Genomic DNA, 20,551 nt, shown 5'->3' with positions numbered 1-20,551 from the left:
GGAAGGCCCCAGTGTGTACAAGTCCCAGCAACCCCTGCTATAGCTGACAGGCACTGTACTTCAGTCTGTGTAAGCTGACACACATACCTATCTATCTATATCACACAAACACATATGCACAAATGACAAAGAAAGGCAAATTGGATAGTCTGTACGATTTTTTGTACGCACGCACGCACTAAAGAGAAAAATCAAGATAAGTCATGTCAGACTAAACTATTAACCAATTGGTGACCCATCCAACAACCTTAAAAAAAAAGGTTGTTTACGCGCATTCTACATGAAACTTGTGTTCTGTCACAGAAATTGTATTTTGATGTTTTTGATGGAATGAAAGACTTTTGAGAGTATAATTACAATTTCAGTGACACAACAGAAAGAAGTTTCACTTAAAATGCGCATGCTCACCCCACACACATTTTTTTTTTATGCAACTGTTTTAAAAGCTTCCCTGTAATGTTCTCAGTGTATGTGATGTGTGCAGCAAATTTGCATCTCAAACTGCTAGAAGTCATGATATCTGCACAAATAAAATGGACTTAAAGTAACCCCTTTTCAGGATACATTGATGATGGTGATCACTGAAAATGTTGACAGATGACTGCTTAACGTTAAAATAAGCTAACATTCATTACCTTATTTTCTGATATTTCAGATGTGCGATTGGGACAAATCCCATTTTAATGTGTACACTAGGCTAAAGAGTAGCTTAGAAAAGGGGTGCGCAAACTGGGGGGCACAAGAATTTTCAGGGGGCGCGACGGTTGCAGAGGCCCCACGCTCTTGCCCCAACGCATTTAAAGTCAGGGGATCACGTGAGCCCTCTGCAACTTCACGTACCTTGTTTTCAGTGACGTGTCGCCATGGCAACGTGACGCCGGACAGAAGGTAAGGGAGAGGTGTCGTGAGCAGGGAGAGAAGGTAAAGGAGGGGGGCGCGAGCAGGGAGTGAAGCAGGTAGGGAGTCACAGCAGGTAAGGATTGCGCACCCCGGGTTAGAACACTGCAATTTACAGGTAGGAACCGGTCTACATTCCAGGTTAAGTTCCTTATGACCTTTTTTAAGTCACTGTGCCTGTGCTGCAGTCACCAATAAGTCTCTTTTTTTGTATTCCAAATTAACAAAAGTAAAAATAAAAAAAAGATATACAGCCATCTGATCACAAACTGCTTTTTTCGGGCAAATATTGAAGAGTGCATGTTTCATGTAGGAGTCCAAGAGCAAAAATAAAGCAGAGAATTACCTCTGGGGAGGCACTACGTGATGGTTCATTCGCCTCACTGTCACTAGAACTGCTTTCACTCTCCGAGTCTGACCCGGAACTGCTTTCTGAACCACTGTGGCTACTCGAGTCATCCCTGGAATTATCAGCTCCTTCACTATTATGCTGTGTAGGCTCTGAATTACTGAGAAGAAAAGGAAAAGGCAGATGAAGAACCAGTTCATTTAGGAGCTGTATCAGAGTTTGCACATTTCTCTAGACCCACTGATGACGTTTTCCCTTATTAATGTAAAATGTTCATTATTCTTAACAGACGAAAAATAAAGCCTTGCTCCAATTAATGTAAACACAGCAAGTGAGGCAGTAGAAATGCTAGCCCAAACACTATGCTATTGTTGGATGTTTAATAATGGACCAACATTTGGGATGTGGACTCACCAATACTGCTAAATAATTATGATCAAACATTGAAAATCACCAAGCAGTACAGAGTAAGATTAAATACATGTAAAAAAAGGGAGTGAGAGGGGACAAGGTTAGGAGAGGGAGGTGCTAAATAACAACCGCTAGATTGCTTTGCATGCCCACTCTATAGCCCATGCTCTAATAAGAAGTCCTGAGTAACACTTGTGGCAAACAATTTGGTCCAATCAATCATTTGAAATTGGAGACACAAAATCCATCACATACTCATTGAATATTTAAGGGAGAGGAGTATGTCAAAAAAAATAAATAAACAGACCAGACATTAACATTTTTAGGCAATAACAGAAATAATATAAACATTTGAAAATTATGCCAATTATAATAATGAGCGAATATTGGCTATATAAGGCCTCGTTTATTCTAACGGCAGTGCGAAACCTGCACAGTCTGGAGGCATCGGGAGCCGACAGAGGTGTGGCCGTGACGTCACATGAGCGGTTCGCACTCATTGGCTGAACCGCTCACATGATGCGGCAGTCGCGCAGTAAGAATAAAAAAAAAAAAAAAAAACTTAAAAATTTGCGCGCTTGGACGTGTCTGATGCAACCGAGCACGTGACGTCACGTACACCTGTACTTACAGCAATCTGTTGCATGCAGGGTTGCGCGATGGGATGGGGGGGGGGGAGGGGCATGGCGTGCGTGGTTCGCCCTCATTTGCTGAACCGCACGTGACGCAGCCGTCACGCGCCAAATTCAAACAACTTTGTCCTACCACGCATCGGCCCTCACGTGCACGCGTGGCCTATGGCCATGCGCATTGCCCACCTGCCTTTTGATTTCGTCGGGAGCGACGCCCGCGGCCTTAGTTTGTTTTGGCGGCGCGGCACCTGACCAACATAATCGCAGGCTAACAAGTACCTTCTTAATTTTAACATTATGTATGGTAGATAGAACATGTCATACTGCTGTAACTTAAAACAATCATAATACCATGGTTATCTACTATCTTAATACCTGAATACAGGACTACACCCAGTATTCAAGGGTGGAAAACCATTTAATGTCTTCTTATTTAAACAACGTAATGATATATGTTATTGATCACTATTCGCCGCTGACTAAAAGGTAGAAAAAATTTCCATAGCTAGAAGTCAGGAGTATATATCTTTAGTGATATAGTTCATATGACCTTTCAAGAGCAGTTCAAATAAACAAGAGACATCAGGTCTTGAAAACGTGTGTGAAACTATATATACTGTAGGAAGGATCAACATACTAGCAAATAGCATCATAAATACAGCAAGCATTTACTGCAGCTACTAAAACTCTGCAAGGAACATGCCATGTTTCCTTTGATCTAGTTCAGACTGTAGTGAACACTTCAAAGTTCTTACCTTCCTGGTGTATTTCTTGGTACCGTTTTATCACAATCCTGCAAAAAGAAACACCCGAATAAAAATACTATTTTTTTTATTTACAAATATTTTTCATGTATTGAACAATTTAATTTATGGCATCTGGCATCAGGGAGTGATTGGAAATAGCATACAATGTTAAGATTTGTAATTTCTCCAGGATTTGACTTCTTTCTGATATTCACAAACTGGTCTTTTTAATCTTTGCCAGTATTTCAGATACCTCCCTCACCCACCAAGTCTGATATTGGGACAAGTGAATTCCCCAGCCCACAGGAACGCACTTATATTGGAATGTGTGGATAGATGGGAGGAAGAGTGGGGTCTGCTTTAATTCATAGGTTTGTAATCTAGCCTGCTTAAGCATGTCCTGCTATTGTTTTGTGAAAATCATTTGTTGGTTTCTGATGTCACCATGGTAACCTTTAAACTGCACTGGGCAGTGCTCCATTTTAAGCTCCCGGACACCTAATATTGCAAGCGCTTTCATCTCCTGAAGGAGCATCAGATTTAAAAAATAAAACCAGCACTGCAAAGGGAAAGAAAAAATATCTAACTACTAAATAAAAAAAAAATAAAAAAAAGTTAAAGCAGTAATATTGCTGCTCAAAGAAGAAAATCACATTAGTAAATATTTAGTGATTCATCAACCCTTTCACTGCCAGAGAAGCTAAATGCTTTGCAGTGCGTTACAGGGGTCTCTGGCAAGAGACTTTCGCTGACCAGACAACTATCTGCTTCTTCCGGATTTTAATGTTTTGCGCACAACTGTAGCTCTTAATTGTGCTTTTCTTGTGTTCCTCCAATTTAATTTACCTGATCTCCATCGCTATCTTCACTGCTGCTTAAATTCAAGTCATCTTTCAGCATGCTGCAAAAAAAAAAAAAAAAAGAGAATAAAAGGAAGTTGAATTACAAATGATCCAAGTCAAAGTACAGTATATAGTTAATTTATGGTCTATGTCACAGATGTAAACAAACAAACAAGCTTTTTAGGGAAATTACACATAATTATGTGTCATACATGCTGAACTCAAACTATATCCAAGTACAGTTTTACAGACAACGGGGGAAATTCCTATTATAATAATAATAATAATGTTCTTGTATAGCACTGCTAGGTTTACGTTGCGCTGTACAGAGACATTTTGCAGGCCCAGGTCCCTGCCCCGTGGAGCTTACAATCTATGTTTTTTGTGCCTGGGGCACAGGGAGATAAAGTGACTTGCCCAAGGTCACAAGGAGCCGACACCAGGAATTGAATAATGCTCCCCTGCTCAGTGCCAGTGTCTTTATTCAATGAGCCACTTGAGCTGATCAGGGCACTAATGCACAAAAACACCCATTGACTTCAAATGGCAGTTTCCATGCAATAGTGCCCCAACTGACACGGAGGCAGTTTAATGAATAATCTCAAATGTTACGGATCAGAAGAGACTACCCTATCACACCCTAATGTACAAAATAAACAAGCAGAAAAGTGAGGACAATAAGACCCATAACTAACATTTTGCCAAGGATGATCAAAATATAGGGGTGTGAACTATGGGTACCCATTGCAAAACATATCAAGTTATAAAATAACAGCTCTACAAGCTTGCTTTCTGGATAAAGGGCTATAAATAGCTTAAGTGTCTTAGTAGCAAACCTTCTGATCTATTTATACCTATGCATGCAAGCCTACAGTATAATAACACTAACAGGTTTTCCCTAGCTAACAGTTTTGTATTTTGACCTGGGCCCAAAGTGGATAAACAGAATATAGGAAGCAGACTTCAAAATATCTGTCTCACAAAGAAGGGGCAGTTGACTTACGATTTGGGTGGATGACCATTAGTGGCTTTTGTGGATGGATTGTATCTTTCTGCAAATAAACAAATACACTTTTATAAGAAGGTATGTTACATGAAAATATGCTACTTAAAAATCAGCATGCACATTTCATGGAAAACTACAGAAAGACATGTTCACCAATCAGCATCTAAATGTAGCCTAGGGTTTTAGCATAGGAATTGCATTACAACTCTTCATTTAGAAACATGGCTTTGCCAAATATTAACGTAAGCCCCTTGGGTGCAAGAGGAATAAATATGATATTAGACCAGTTGTTCTGAAAGGTGGTGACTTGGCCAATAAAGAGAAAGAGCAGCTTCTCCTGGGATCAAAATGAACTAACGGCAGTAACATGCTCAAATGAGTTCCTGTATTCCTTCTATCCTGCCATAGCCTGAGTAACGTCAGTTCTAGTATTAGAAGGTGCAATAACTGCATCAGGAGAGTTTCAATTTAAATTACACGTAGGTGGCTGCAAGAAGAGAAATCCTCTGGCATGCGTGGAGAGAAAAAAAAAGGGAGGCGAAAAAAGAAAAAACAATGGTGTAATATTGCTTTGCGTATTAGCTCCACACAAGAATGTAAACAATACACTCACATGTGATTCATTCTAAAGATGTTTCTGCTTTAAAGATGTCAGTAAATGTTGGTCATCTTTTTCATTTCACTGTGGTGATGTCTATCTCATACCGACAGCCAAATGCCTGTTTTGGGCTGTGTGCTCAATAAGCACAAATGCAAAAAGGTAAAAGGCGCACTGAGAAACAGTAAGGTGTTGCTGTTCCTCAGTGCACTTTCTACCTTTTTGTTTTTGTGTTACTTTGTGAGTTCCCTTAGGGGAGCTAAATTGACAGGAGATTCTGGAGTACTACTGCTGACGGCTGAACAGGAATCACAGTATACACCTCACATTTATTTATACAATGTTTTACCAGGAAGTAATACATTGAGAGTTACCTCTCGTTTTCAAGTATGTCCTGGGCATAGAGTTAAGATGACAAATAATACATGGTTACAATACATAGTTATATAAGTGAACAGGGTTATACATTATATACAAGACATTGCATGCGCAGTTAGATATATATTATAGGCGTATGCAACCGTTACAGACCATATTAAAATGTGAGACAGCTTTAGTTTTGAAAGAACTTAGACTGGTGGTGGCTGAGAGAGTCTCTAGCAGATTGTTCCAGTTTTGGGGTGCCCGGTAAGAGAAGGAGGAGCGGCCGGATACTTTGCTGAACCTTGGGACCATGAACAGTCTTTTGGAGTCAGATTTCAGATGATAGGTGCTGCATGTGGTAGGGGTGAGGAGCTTGTTCAGATAGGTGGGTAGCTTGCCCAGAAAGCATTTGAAGGCAAGACAGGGGAAGTGAACTTTGCACCTAGACTCTAGTGATGACCAATCTAGTTCTTTAAGCATTTCGCTGTGATGTGTGTTGTAGTTGTATTAGAGAACACAACAGCATATTGAATTGTAGAGGGCATCATGTTGGCCACGGTGGGTTTGAGGTGCCGAGCCATATACCATGTCCCCATAGTCGATAATTGGCATTAGCATCTGCTGTGCAATAAGCTTTCTGACAAGCAGACTTAGTGAGGATGTGTTCCTGTAAAGTACACCAAGTTTGGCATAAGTTTTGGATGTCAGGGTATCAATATGCATCCCGAATGTTAAATGGGAGTCAAACCATATGCCCAAGTATTTAAAACTAGTAACATGAGTTATGGTGATATTAGCGTTGGTTCTGATCTGGAGCTCAATCATTGGAAGCTTTAAAAAAAAAAAAATTATCCTTGGTCCCAAATACCATTGTTATAGTCTTGTCAGTGTTTAAAAACAGTTTGTTGTGGGAAATCCAATTTTCAAATCTCAAAAAGTCAGATTGAAGTATGGGTTCAAGATCAGAGAGGCTATAGCTGTGTGCATATAAGATTGTGTCATCTGCATACATGTGTACTGAAGTTCCCTTACAAGCTGTAGGAAGATCATTGATGAACACTGAGAAGAGTAGAGGCCCCAGAACAGAGTTTTGCGGGACAGCACAGGTGATATCCAGGGGGTTGGAGATAGAGCCTGAGATGGACACATGTTGGGATCTACCCGATAGGTAGGAATGAAACCAGTTTTAAAGCATGCTTCCCTATTCCAGAGCACTGGAGTTTGTTAAGCAAGGTAACATGATCAACAGTATCAAAAGCCTTTGCAAAATCTAGGAATACTGCACCAGTGAGTTGTCCCAGTTCCATTCCACACTGGCTTTCATTGCAAACTTTTAGCAGGGTAGTTACCATGGAGTGTTTGGCGCAAAAGCCAGATTGGAATTGGCAAAGGAAATTTGTCTTGGTATAGTAATCGCTTAATTGGGAGTGATCACATTTTTCCATGACTTTGGATAGTATTGGGAGAAGAGAGATTGGCCTGTAGTTTAAGACTGTTTTTGTCCCCACTTTTGAAGATTGGGACAACTCCGGCAGTTTTCCAGGTTTTAGGGATATGGCCTGCAGACAGAATAGAGTTGACTATGGAAGCAATTGGTTTGGCAATGGCTGGAGCACCAAGTCTTAGCAACTTAAATTGCAGCAAGTCAGGTCCACATTAGCTGCTTAGTTTTAATTTGAGAAGCGCTTGTATAATCTCTTCGGATACTGGGCCAAATGGAAAATTGCGAGCAGTATTGGGAGGGGGTGGGGCTATAGGGTTACTCTCAGAATGAGGTTCAGGTTTGTGGTTTGGGTTGTGTTTCGCTAATAAGTTAGTAGCACACCCCAACAAAGTAATCATTGAATGCATTTGCAATGTCGGTGGGGTTTGTCAGAGTAATATCCTCCTTAGTGATATTACTTGGTTGTTGATGGCTAGAAGGCTGGAATATATTGTGGAAAACCTTCCAGAAGTTAGCTGGGTTTGATGTATTCTGGCGAAAAGTAATGGAGTAATATTGTGCTTTTGCATGTCTTGTTTGCCTTGTGCACATATTCCGCAGGCATCTGTAGTGATTGAGATCCTTGATAGTGCCAGTTACTTTGTAGCTTTCCCAAAAGGCATCCCTGAAATGCCAGAGAGCTATAAGGTCAGTTGTAACCCACGGAAGGTGCGCCCTCTCCCCCCCCCGTACTCTTATTCTGCGTAGTGGAGCATGGGTATCACAGAGTGTTAAGAACTCTGATTGGAAATAGTCGAGCGCAGAATCAGGGCCAGGAATTAAGTCGTTGGGCAGTGGGTAAGGTCAGCCAGAAACTGTTCTGGGTTAAAGTTTCTAAATGTTCTAGCGAGGAGAACTTTAGGGCAGTTTAATTTTCCTTGCACAGTACACTATTGTATGGGACAGCACTAGGGCGGATTTCCTAATTTTTTTGTCACAAATACTCGCTTCCTGGAATGCTTTTCACGCCAAGGATTTCCCTCCTGTATGAGAAGGAAATCACTGCAGTGAAATGCAAAAGGTGACCAAGATTTACCGACATCTTTAAAGTAGAAAACATCTTTATTATGAATCACGTGTGAGTGTATTGTTTGTATTCTTGTGTGGAGCAAATACTGATATTACACCATTGTTTTTTTATCTCTTCCTCTTTTCTCCACTGGTCCGTGCGGCAGAGGATTTCTCTTCTTGCAGTAACATTGAGTGGGCTAGAAAAAAAACCCTCTACCAACTCCGGCAGACGGACAGAACCATCTCTTTGGAAATGTTGTCTGGATACACAGACTGGGACTTCCGTACTAATCATCTGTATGTATGATATTGGTTGACACAGGACTTACAGTTACGGACTTGATTGTTATTTTTGAAAGACACAGGATAGGAATTTTTTCCCTTCATATCTAATTATATTAAGCATTGCACGTTAGTGCTGCTTTTTATTTTTTTTCAAACACAGGTGGATGACAACATAAAAAAATCAAAACAAAGTATCTTTAAATAATTCTTCAAAATGTTTAACGCCTTCATACTACCTGGTTGGGAGATGTGCCTTAAAACATTAGAATTTCTTGATAAAACAATGAATAGCTTTTTAATCAACAACTGTAATCCTTTTTTCCTGCTTTTGTTGTTGTGTGTAAAATAATTATGCTGCCATCAATACGCAAAGAGGTAAAAGCGGAAGAGCAAGAATAACCAAGTAAAATTAAAATTTCACAAGATGCGGCATAAAAAAATTGAGTCATACGATTTTTACAGGCTACAAATTACAAAAATAAATATATACTTTGTTTGAATGAATCGATTTTGAAAAGCTAATTACATTGATAAGATGTCCACGGAGCTTACAGAAGCAGTCCACAAGGTAATTGTTTTTTTAACCTTCATGGCCAGGGTGACTTGTAATGTCATGTCAATCTTCACAAGTGCAATAATGAGGTGAAGAACACTTTATGAGACAGGTCTATTCTGTACAGAATGTGGAGAAGAACATGACCTCCTGACATCTTGGTTTGAACAGTATGGTTTGTATAGTCAGAGGAGCTAATGTGATAAAAGGCAGCACAAGACCTGTAGTGAACTTCATTGTTTCAAGCTGTAAACACAGTCACCGTTACTCGTGATTATACACTAATCGAGAATGACATTCACCTTCTGTGCTTATTTATAGATTCACACCATGAAAACAGAGAACGTGCCTGCTGCGTTCAAACAGTTTACTTTGTACTATTCAACACCCCAATGAAAGGGGAAAAAAACAATTTTGGAAGACGCATTTTCTGTAAAAACTGCAGAAGGTAAATTACCAATTACAGTTAAATATCGGCATTCCTTGCACTGGTCTTCTAACATCTTTTTAAAGAAGATGATAAAATACTCACTTTGTTCGCCAGCCGCAAAATTAGATTGTTGTGAATCCTAAGAAAACAAAAATGTTTATGAAAATGTGGTTTTTTTTATGAATAATGTTTAAGCACTGCATACACCGGCAGGGGCTATATTACTATACAATATAGCTATTAGGACCAAAATGAACCCATTCCAGTAACATGTTTAAAGAGTCAATTCCCCCGCATGCATATTCTTTAGGATTCCTTCACAATACTGTACAGTACGATGTTTGTCTTCAATTACCTATTTTTTCCCACTCAGATTTTGAAACCAGTATTTTATTCCTAGAAAATGAGCCCATAAACGAAATAATTATCACTGCTATGCCCCTCAACAGTGATATTAGTGGATTTTTAATAATCTTATCTGAGAAAATTAAGAAAAGCCATTTTTCCTGATGAGATCTTCTGTAGTCTGCATGAAAAACAAATCAGCGCAGCCTGGTGTATTGGAGAAAATGAGAACTAACAGCTGACATGTTGACACCAATACTTGCTTTAGTGAGTTCTAAATAAAAAATAAACCAACAGCTAGGACTATAAAGGGCATTACATGGAGCTTACTTAAAATAGGTCAAATTGGGGGGAGCTGCACCTTTAAAGAGTTAAGACTGGGAACCTAAAACACTAGACAACTATAAGAATGTTTAAACAGATTTTTTTACTTTGTTTGTAAACATTGTTATTTATACTTGAATATGATACTAGATAGAAGATAGAAGATGCTTAGTTTCCTTTAACATCACTTTGTGTTGAACCAGAGTTTGCACAGGCAAAGCCCCTAACCATCATCTGCACTCAGACTGGGCAAAGCATAATGGAAACATTTCACTAGCACGTACACCCCCTTTATTCAGAGTTCCAAAGAAACCAAAACTGAAAGGTTTGCTTTAAACATCATCACGATTGTTATGTTTATCTGTGATCTATAGCAAGTGAGATTGCCTTTTTAAGGATGTTCATTCACTTTGAGGGCTGTGAAGGGAACCAGACATATTACATTGTTAAGAGAGAATTCGATGCTACTATAGTGTGAGGTCTACGAGGAAATTACAATATTAAAACAAAAATATATTCATTGAACCATATAAATATGAAACTACAATATTGAAACAAAACTGAGCCAAATAATAATTCAAACGTTATTTTAATCAGATAGTGTAAGAGTAGGTTTTTTTTTTTTTTAAAGTTTTTTTAGGGTAGGTGCTTACACCAGCTGAATCAGAGCGCCATCTAAGGCCAGGTCCCCGCTGGCTAGTGCAGGGCCCGCTGTGGCGGACGCTGCAGGGACAAGATCCGCCCTACAATGGGGCCAGACCCGCTTCGAGGGGAGGGCCGCCGCGCTGCGTCGACAAACTCCTGCTCAAGAAAATTAAGATCAGGACTCGCGTTAAGCCACGCCCCTGGCGGTTCAGCCAATGAGGGCGAACCTCATTGGGTGATGTCATGGCCGCGCCCTCGTCTTTCCCCCTGCAGAGCGGGGAATTCGGCTGCACGCACCGCCAGCCTCGCAGGCGCGCGTGCAGCACAAGCCCTGGGGCCGCAGCCTAATGTAGCATGCACCCACAGCTTGGTAGAGCACAGATACCCAGGTAGACCTCACGCTATAGTAGCACTTACAATTCTTTGAAAGAACTATTTCTTTTGTTTTCAGGTGCTAGTATAAAAACATACACGTCTGTGAAAAGTTTAACCCTTATGCTGCCGGAAGAACCTGCCTTGCAAAATGGTTAATATAGATCAGAAGAAGAAAAAAACAGCAACATTACACTGGTCACTACTTCTACGTCTATTTTGTTACACAAGATGTGACATACAGCTGCACATGACTAGTACAACTCCACAGTGGGACCCTGCCTAATACCCAAAGGCTGTGAGGACTAGACTCTACTGAACAATGGGACAGGCATATTGAACTGACAAAGTTGCCATGTGATTCTAGTTGAGTCAGCATTTTGCTCTTTCATTTTAGAAAAGTAGTAAATGTCAATCCATATAGTGCCTCTCAGTCAAATTCCAACAAAGGCATTTTATCTCTATTCTTTTGAGGAACCATACAAGCCTTAAAGAGGCAATCCAAACAGTTTTGTATATAGGGCCATATAGAGACATATATAGACAGAGATGATTTAGGTTATGGCGAGTGAAAAAGTGACTAAAAACCCTCCACCGTATATAGCATATAAAAATATTACTTGTGAGCACATGTAGACAGGTCTGCAACCCTGTCTTTCACCTTTTGTCTGAAGTCCATTATTACATTAAGAGTTCCATGTAATAATGGTTGAGACCAAAAAGGTGGCACTGTGTGCTCATTTGAATGTAATTTCCCAGAATCCCTTGGTGCAGTGGAAGCACTGTATGCTAGGTGATTATGGCGAAAAGCAGGGTTGCAGACCTGTCTAAGACGTGAATGTGCTCACAAGTAATATTTTTATATGAGACACACACAATTGAAGCAGGGGGTCTTCAGAACTGAACCCCATTAATTTCAGCTCCGGGGACGCCCTGCTTCCAAAGGAACTTTTTTTTTTAAAGTTATGTCTGAAAGAGCTGTTTAATTATCCACTCTTACACTTTGCTAATCCACATTTGAGTTTCTGCTCATTCTTTGTTGCTATTGGTATGGTCTAGAACTGTTCCTTTGACAGGGAAACTGGCATATCTTCTTAATATGTCATGTATCACTTGGATGGCAAGCGAATGTTTTTGAAGTATTCATAAAAACAGATATTGTACCAAGTGCAAGAAAACGGCTCTAAGGCTGGGGCCATAGAAGGGGAAGCAGGGCTGGACCGCGCTGACGCTGAGGCTCGCCTGCGGGCGCGATCGGAGGCGGGGGGAGACGGGGCAGTGACGTCACTGGGCCAATCGCCTGCGACGCACTGCCGTCAAGGCGCCGTGACGTTGCCGCTGCTCCGGGCTGATTGGATGTTTTCAGCCGACAGCGCTCTGAAAAACAGCTTGGCTGTCGGCTGAAAAATCCAGCGCCTCAGCACGCCTGCAGACGCTCGCGTGAGCCCCCTCTAAAGGCATCCTCATTGAGGATGCAGGGGCTCAGCCCGGAACATCCGCACGGCTCAGCGCGGCCTGTCCTATGGACTCGGCCTTAAAAAGCATTTGTAAAAGAGCATTTGTAATTTTGTTACGTGAAATGTATTCTATTTTAGCATTTACTGCTTTTGATTAAGGTTCCACCTCACTTATTTATGATGGACGAACTCAAAGAAGCAGAAAATGTTATCAAAGACCTCACTTGTGTGCTCTAACTTTTAAATGATAGAGGGAATATTAACTCCAGTACACTGGCTGTTAATGCTCGATAAAGGCTACCATCTGTAAGTAGCAAAAGAACATAATTGTCTCATGCTGTGATTATCATAGGGTTATAAACTCTGCTGACACACACACACACACACACTATTAATGATTTAAAAAAAAAAACTATTTTAAGACAAGCTTAAAAGTACTCCATTTTAGTGAATGTTTATTGTGCATGTACATTCTAGTAGTGCTCTTATATCACATGGTTTAAGAACATGGGACACCTAAAAACAAATATTGTTTGCTTTTGGATATGCTGCCGATTTGAAGCAGACAAGATACGATAGGAATAGGTCAAGCATATTTGTAAGGTGATTATGTGCCAACATTTTAGAACAAATAAGACATCCAAAGAAAATGCTGTGCAACCAACCTTTGTAGGGAATGGAAATTTCGAGGGCTCTGTTTTGCATGGGGTGTGAATAGCAGTCAGAGGGGGAGGCCATGAGTGGGTCATCTCCTGTAAACAGAGAAAATGGAGTTTATGTCTCAAGGCAAAAATGGTGCAAGTCTGGGGGCAAACATTTGCATCAGATGTACCAAAGGGAAAAAAAAATCCTATTGTTTTCAATTATATTTGTAATTTAATACATTGAGGAATCTTATCGCTCTGAATTTATTTCCAGAATTGCACCACTTCTGCTTTCATAAACAGACTCCACCATAATGTAAGACAATGGTCACTGAAGAAAAAACAAATAAGAGACAGCATTTAAAGTATGAAGGAGAGCAAACCCAAAGGGGCTGGACGCAGCTTACAGGTTTTCCACTTTATAATTTTGCTTTGAATACTGGATCTGTCTTTATCTCCGTAAACAAAAATTAAAAGTGTTATTTAGACAAAAATGGCACTTCTAACAAACAAACATTTTAATCATGAAAATAGTCAAGTAGATGTCAAATTAGCACTACTTACTTTGAGAATCTCATCCACACAGCTCACGTCACCAGATGCTGAGGCCTGAAAGAACAAAATGGGGTTCATTGTACATATACTGTTCACACACACTTACAGAAAATCATATCCCAATTTTGAATAAGTAAATACAGTCAATGACAATCTTGAAATGAATTAATCGTTTTCCTAACACCAGGCTGTTAGTATAAATGCAAGGACTTGCATTCAAGTTAGCCTGGGCAATGTTTCACATCTTAGAGCAGCATTTCATTAAAAATAATGTTTGTTTGGTTATTTTTCAACTTAAAGTTTATTGGGGAAAATTTTCAATTAATGGGTACAAAAGAGGGTAAAAGAAAGTAACAACGGTGGGGGAATAAGGGTACCGGCAATCATATGTTGACATTACAACTTTCTTGATGCATATGTATTTCATTAGAAATAGCATAACAAATATAATTTCAACCATCCATATCAAACAAATCCCACAAGTCCTGCGCCCATCATTCCATATATTTGAATGTATCCTGACTCAGAGCAAAAGAGCTTTACAGCAGGGAAATTAAACCTTTCTGGGGTACAGTATTAATACATAACCTGTCAAAAGTTGTTTGACTACCCATCAACACTTTGGGCGGGGACCAAGTTTCTTCGTTGTAAATAGTGAAATAGTTTGCCTTGTGGTATATCCCTCTTTTCTGAAACTTACAAATATTTTAACTTCATGAAATGTTCAAAGATCTCGGACTCTTAAAATCATTTTGGTAGAAACGACCATAAAATCCTTTTGGGCCACAACAGGGAAAACTTCTGGGTCACCAAAGAGTGGGGGTCATAGAAGACTTTAGTTTTGGTAAAATTATGTTTGAGGCCAACTGAATTCCAGATACTCAGTGAGGAAAATATTTGGCAGATAAATATTAAAGGGATGATCAAAAGCTCTCTAGGAACCAAAGTAACATTGAATCTAACAGGAGAAATTGATTTTTTTCAATTCTATCCACCTTTTGAGGTAGGCTTTTCATACCAGGATATTAATGGACTAGCCTAAGCTGCCCTGTAGTATGACGAGAGGAAGAGAAAGGCTCCAAGAGACTGTTGGTTGAAGAAGAATGTGTTGGCTCATTTTAGGTTTTCAGCACCCCAGATTTAAACAGAAATCCAGCTCTGCAAGTCCTTGATATCCTTGGACAGGGATAGAAATTGTGCAGAACAGGTACAGAATCCTCAACAACTTCATTTTGAATGACTTTATTCTACCAAGCCAGGAAATTCAATACCTCGACCATTCCTGTAGGTTTCTCTTCAATTTCCCCAAGAGATGTGGATAATTTGCTTGATTAAGAGTAGTAAATTAATTAAGAACATGTACGCTTAAGTACTTGAGCATGGGGCTTCCACGTGAAATTAGAGCTCAATTATATTAATTTGACGGATTCCTGGGAAACATTTTTCAGGCCTCCGATAACTTATTACTTAATTCTTTTTTCTCTCTTTACATTCTGTCTCATCTCTATCGCATCGGTGTGCTCGCCCACTGAAAAGATCTTTGTTCTCCTTTCTTTTAGGGCCTTCTGTAGTTCCATATGAAACATAGGATTGATATTAACAAATAGTTCTTCAATATCACAATTTGTGGATGACTGACCTTGATCTTCCTGATCCGAATCGATCTCGGTTTGAGCACGTTGTGAGGCAGTGATAGACATGGCTGATCGCTCTTAAAGAACTCTCCAATGTCACCCATGGGTACTTTTGATTAGCTTAGTTTAGATCCTGACTTGCTACCCCTACTTTCACCTATGACTGCTGTGCCAGATTAACAAAAAAAAAAAAAAATCTTTTTGTTGATGCAAATCATCCTCTATATGCGACGCTCATCAGTTAAGCGGTCATCTTGTCCAAAGCCTTCTTGTATGCACCACAGTTATAATATATTATTAGATAATAATTTCAATGAGTTTAATTTTTAAAAAAAAACATTTTTTCCTCACTATTTCAAGAGGAAGTGCTCCATAATATTTGTCCATGCTAACACCACTGTCTCTGACCAAACAGACTGAAATCAATAAATATTGGAAATAAACGTCTTCACAAAAGAGGTAAATGCACATTAAGAGACCGGGCTAGCACTCCAAAATGTCCTTTGGGTATTAGCCAATTTATTACCATTGGGCCATAGGACACTATCCTTTCTATAGTGCAGAGTATCTTGTACAGAACTCAGGCTCCAGCCTATGTCTATAGAAGAACCATTTCTTTGATTCTTAGAAGCCACATTACTGTAGAATAGTAAAATGCCACAAATGTAAGAGCAGAATCTTAGAACTGCATTAAACTTGGCAGATCTGTAGCGATTCTGGGTATTATCCCCTGAGGTTCCATAAAGTGTTTCATAGCAACACAGCTGTTGAGAAATGTATTATTAATGCACGAGTTTAACATTTCATAGTTTCATAGTAGATGCGGTTGAAAAAAGACATATGTCGATCAAATTCAGCATATGCTAAATTTAGACGATCGATACTTATTTATTCTATATTTGAATTTAAAGTATTTTGATCCAGGGGAAGGGGGGGGAACAGTGAAACATTTAATACTACACTGGATGAGTGATATATTTATGTTAATACAGAAACTCGATTTAGATAGATGTAGATAGACAGATGTCTAGATATTAGATAGATGTATAGATATAGAAAAAAAACATGTCCAGTATAACACTTAAAAGTTCAGTTGCAACAGGGTGAAAATATCCCTACTACAGTAAATGCAAATCAAATGTAAATACATTAAATTATAGTAGATTATAAGGAAACACTGAAAACGGAAGCGCTAAATTGATTACCAATTTAATTGAACTGCAGCTCCTTACCATCAGATAAGCAGTGAGTGTTAAATACAGATTTAAAAGTAGTTTGAAGCTCGATTAACGTATGGTAGCGTGTTACAAATGTGACATTTACTGAACCCAGCATTGTAAGCTATAATGTAAACCCCATTTGCAGTACCAGCACAACTTAACATTCCCAGTTCTTTCCATGATCTCATCCAATTGTTTATGATGATCATAATCATTGTTATAGGATTAGCTAATTAGGATTTGAGGAATACTATAACGAAGATCACTTCTTCCTTTACAAAAGGTAAAATCGGTCATTTGTCTTAAAATAGTTATGCAACAGATATTTTTTTATTAAATGTGAATTATGTTCAAACTCCTTTTAAATTCTATGACTGCCAAACACAGTTACTTTATTGTGGTTTTCTAGTGTTTGCAGAAATCAGTATTTCAGCATTCCCACGTAAAATTTTAAGATTAGAAGCACTCTAAAGTCCTTGTGACCAAGCTATATTGTGAAGAATTCCAAATCAGGTAAAGCAACCAGCAAATGTGTCCATTTTCAGATTATATAGTAGAAAATAAGCCTAAAGGCAGCCACATAACTTCTAAATTGTTCACCCTTCAAACCTCAATGTTTACACACTTGACCTCTATTAACTAGTGTGTAAATAGCAGTGGCAAGAATAAGAGCTTAAAATCTGGGGTTTTTTTTTTTTTTTTTTAAACGTACGAAAATTACTTATTTTTTTAAATGATTGTTTTACGTTGATTTTAAACATGGCGAGTCAAGACTTGGAGGGGTTGAGTTTGTCTGGATACTCGGTGTAATCAATAAGTGTTTGAACAGCCAGAGCCTTCTCTCTAAACCATCTTCTCCTCTACTCGTTTTCTCCGGTTAAGGAGTGCTAGTAGTTTCTAATCTGAGTTGCTCTTCTCCTTCTACCCTCCATTCCATTCCCTCACACTTTATCAGCACTATTGCTCAATCTTAGTTCCCACTCAAGCATAGCTTCAATTCCTTCCTGCACTATGGAACTTCTCCCTCTGTTAAGCATGGGATGGCAACACCATTTCGTCTCAAAAAACACCAGACTCTACCTGACTTATTTACTATCACCTCATATCCCTGAAAAAAATGGCTAGAAGGTCTCGTGTTCTCCTGTATGATCAATGTCCTTCATTTCCATGGCCTCCTGGACAATTTACAATCTGGCTTTCACCACATGAACTCCTTTCTTACCTGCGCCCTCTGACACCACACAGCTATACACCCTGCACTAAAACACACCCCTACAAATCATCCTCACCCATTCTCTTTCTTTCCATGCTTCGCCTCCTTGCTTCTGGGGATATCTCTCCCAAACCTGCTCGGTGCCTTATTTCTAAGTGTTCTCGTCCTCGCCTCCCACATGCAACTTCTACTCCTCTGGTGTTAACCCCTCCAACCTCATACCCATCCGCTGCCACCCTCCCTCCTCTCTCCCTTTCTCCTGTGTCCTTTGGAATGCTCGCTCCCTCTCTAACAAGTTCCTCTCTGTGCATGACTTCTTTCTCTCTCACTCTCTGCTCCTATTTGCTATAACTGAGACCTGGCTCACTCAGTCTGACACTGCTCAAGAAGCTGCCCTCTCCTATGGTGGCCTTTCCTTCTCCCACACTCCGCGCCCTGATGGCAGGGGTGGAGGTGTGGGGCTCCTGCTCTCCTCTCTCTGCCGTTACCGAACCCTTTCTATTCCCCCCTCTCTTGCTTTTCCCTCCTTTGAGGTTCACACTGTCCAGATCTTCTCTCCTCTCCCTGTCCATGTGGCGGTCATCTATCGCCCACCTACCTCTACTCATCCCCCTTCTGCCTTTCTCTCTCACTTTGAATCCTGGCTCTCTTTCTTTCTCTCCTCAGACTCCCCTGTTCTTCTCCTTGGGGACTTCAATTTCCACATTGATGACCCCTCTCTCTATCTCTAACCTCTTCTTTTGGCCTTCAACAGTGGACTGCAGCCAGCACCCACAAGGATGGCCACTACTTAGACCTTGTTTTCACTAAAAACTTCTCTCTCTCCGATTTCTCCATTTCCCCTTTTCCTCTCTCTGACCATCACCTCATCTCATTCTCTCTATCTCGCTTCTCCCCTTCTCCACCTCCCCCCCCGGTTCTGCAGAAACCTGCGCTCTATTCACTTACCTGACTTTGAGTCCACTTTACGCTCCTCCCTCTCCTCTCTCAGCTCTGCTACAGACCCTGACAACCTGGTCAGGAACTACAACTCTGCCTTGTCCTCCTCTCTTGATCTACATGCGCCGCTTTCTCTCTGCCGCACTCGCCCTTCTAACCCTAGACCCTGGCTAAATTCCCACACGCGCATGCTGCGTTCCTCCACTCGTTCCTCTGAACGCCTCTGAAGGAAATCTCATACTCTCGTAGACTTCCTTCACTACAAATTTATGCTATCCTGTTTCAACTCTGCCCTCTCACAAGCTAAACAAGCCTACTTTTCTTCACTAATCAACATGCACAAGTCTAACCAACGCCGACTGTTCTCTGTCTTTGATACTCTACTCAAACCACCCTCAGCTGCCTCTCCATCTCCGCTCAAAACTTTGCTGACTATTTTAAGGAAAAGGTGGAATCCACACGTCAGAACATCCACTCTGTTTCTTCCTCCCATCCTACACCTCTTCCTAACTCTCCTCCTGCCTTCCTTGACTCTTTTTCCACTGTCTCAGAGAAGGATGTGTTGCTGTTGATCGTCTCTTCTCCCTCTACCACTTGCCCTCTTGACCCAATTCCCTCCCATCTCCTAAAACCTCTAGCTCCTACTATAATCCCTACGCTCACACACATTTTTAACGCCTCCCTCTGCTCTGGAACCTTTCCCTCCTCCTTCAAACATGCAACAGTCATGCCATTACTCAAAAACAGCAAGCTTGACCCTACCTGTCTTTCTAACTATCGACCTGTCTCCCTCCTGCCTTTTGCCTCTAAACTCCTTGAACGTCTTGTATTCTCTCGCTTGCTCCACTTTCTCAACACCTATTCTCTCCTAGACCCTCTACAATCTGGCTTCCGCACTGCTCACTCCACGGAAACAGCCCTCACTAAAATAACTGACGACCTCCATGCTGCTAAAGACAGAGGTCATTACACTCTGCTCATATTACTCTACCTCTCTGCAGCATTTCACACCATGGACCACCCTCTTCTCCTTCACATTCTCCATACTCTTGGTATTCGGAACAAAGCTCTATCCTGGATCTCATCCTACCTCTCCCATCGTACTTTGTGTCTTCTGCTAACACCTCCTCCTCCTCTATTGATCTCTCTGTGGGGTTACCCCAGGGCTCTGTCCTGGGACCTCTTCTTTTTTCTCTGTACACACTCCTCTAGGTGACCTAATAACATCTTTTGGGTTTAATTATCACCTCTATGCTGACGACACACAAATATAATTTTCAACACCCGACCTTACACCTGCTGTACAAACCAAAGTTTCTGAATGTCTCTCTGCTATATCATCCTGGATGGCCCTCCGCCGCCTTAAACTCAACATGGCTAAAACAGAGCTCCTCATACTTCCTCCCAAACCTGGCCCTACTACCTCCTTCCACATTACTGTTGGAACTACGATCATTCACCCAGTAGCCCAAGCACGCTGCCTAGGGGTCACACTCGACACCTCTCTCACATTCGCCCCTCACATTCAAAACATTTCTAAAACCTGTCGCTTTTTCCTCCGCAATATAACAAAGATACACCCTTTCCTCTGTTGCTC

The 20,551-nt window shown here is 40.5% G+C and overlaps 1 protein-coding gene across 2 annotated transcripts in view; it reads right to left on the bottom strand.

Annotated features, from left to right (window-relative positions):
* Nucleotides 1–20,551, bottom strand: part of AFF4 (ALF transcription elongation factor 4) — a 100,205-nt gene that overhangs the window by 37,822 nt on the left and 41,832 nt on the right. For both annotated transcript variants that reach the window (XM_075601089.1, XM_075601088.1), the window contains 7 exons: nt 13,958–14,002; nt 13,415–13,501; nt 9,709–9,745; nt 4,881–4,929; nt 3,882–3,936; nt 3,045–3,082; nt 1,244–1,406 (listed from right to left, as the gene is read on the bottom strand). In XM_075601089.1, coding sequence (XP_075457204.1) covers nt 1,244–1,406; nt 3,045–3,082; nt 3,882–3,936; nt 4,881–4,929; nt 9,709–9,745; nt 13,415–13,501; nt 13,958–14,002 — 474 coding nt within the window. The remainder of the gene's footprint in view (nt 1–1,243; nt 1,407–3,044; nt 3,083–3,881; nt 3,937–4,880; nt 4,930–9,708; nt 9,746–13,414; nt 13,502–13,957; nt 14,003–20,551) is intronic.

This window comes from Ascaphus truei, chromosome 5 (assembly GCF_040206685.1).
Source record: "Ascaphus truei isolate aAscTru1 chromosome 5, aAscTru1.hap1, whole genome shotgun sequence".
NCBI classification, from domain to species: domain Eukaryota; kingdom Metazoa; phylum Chordata; class Amphibia; order Anura; family Ascaphidae; genus Ascaphus; species Ascaphus truei.
Note: the sequence above shows the minus strand (reverse complement) of the source record. Positions and strands in the feature narration are given on the sequence as shown.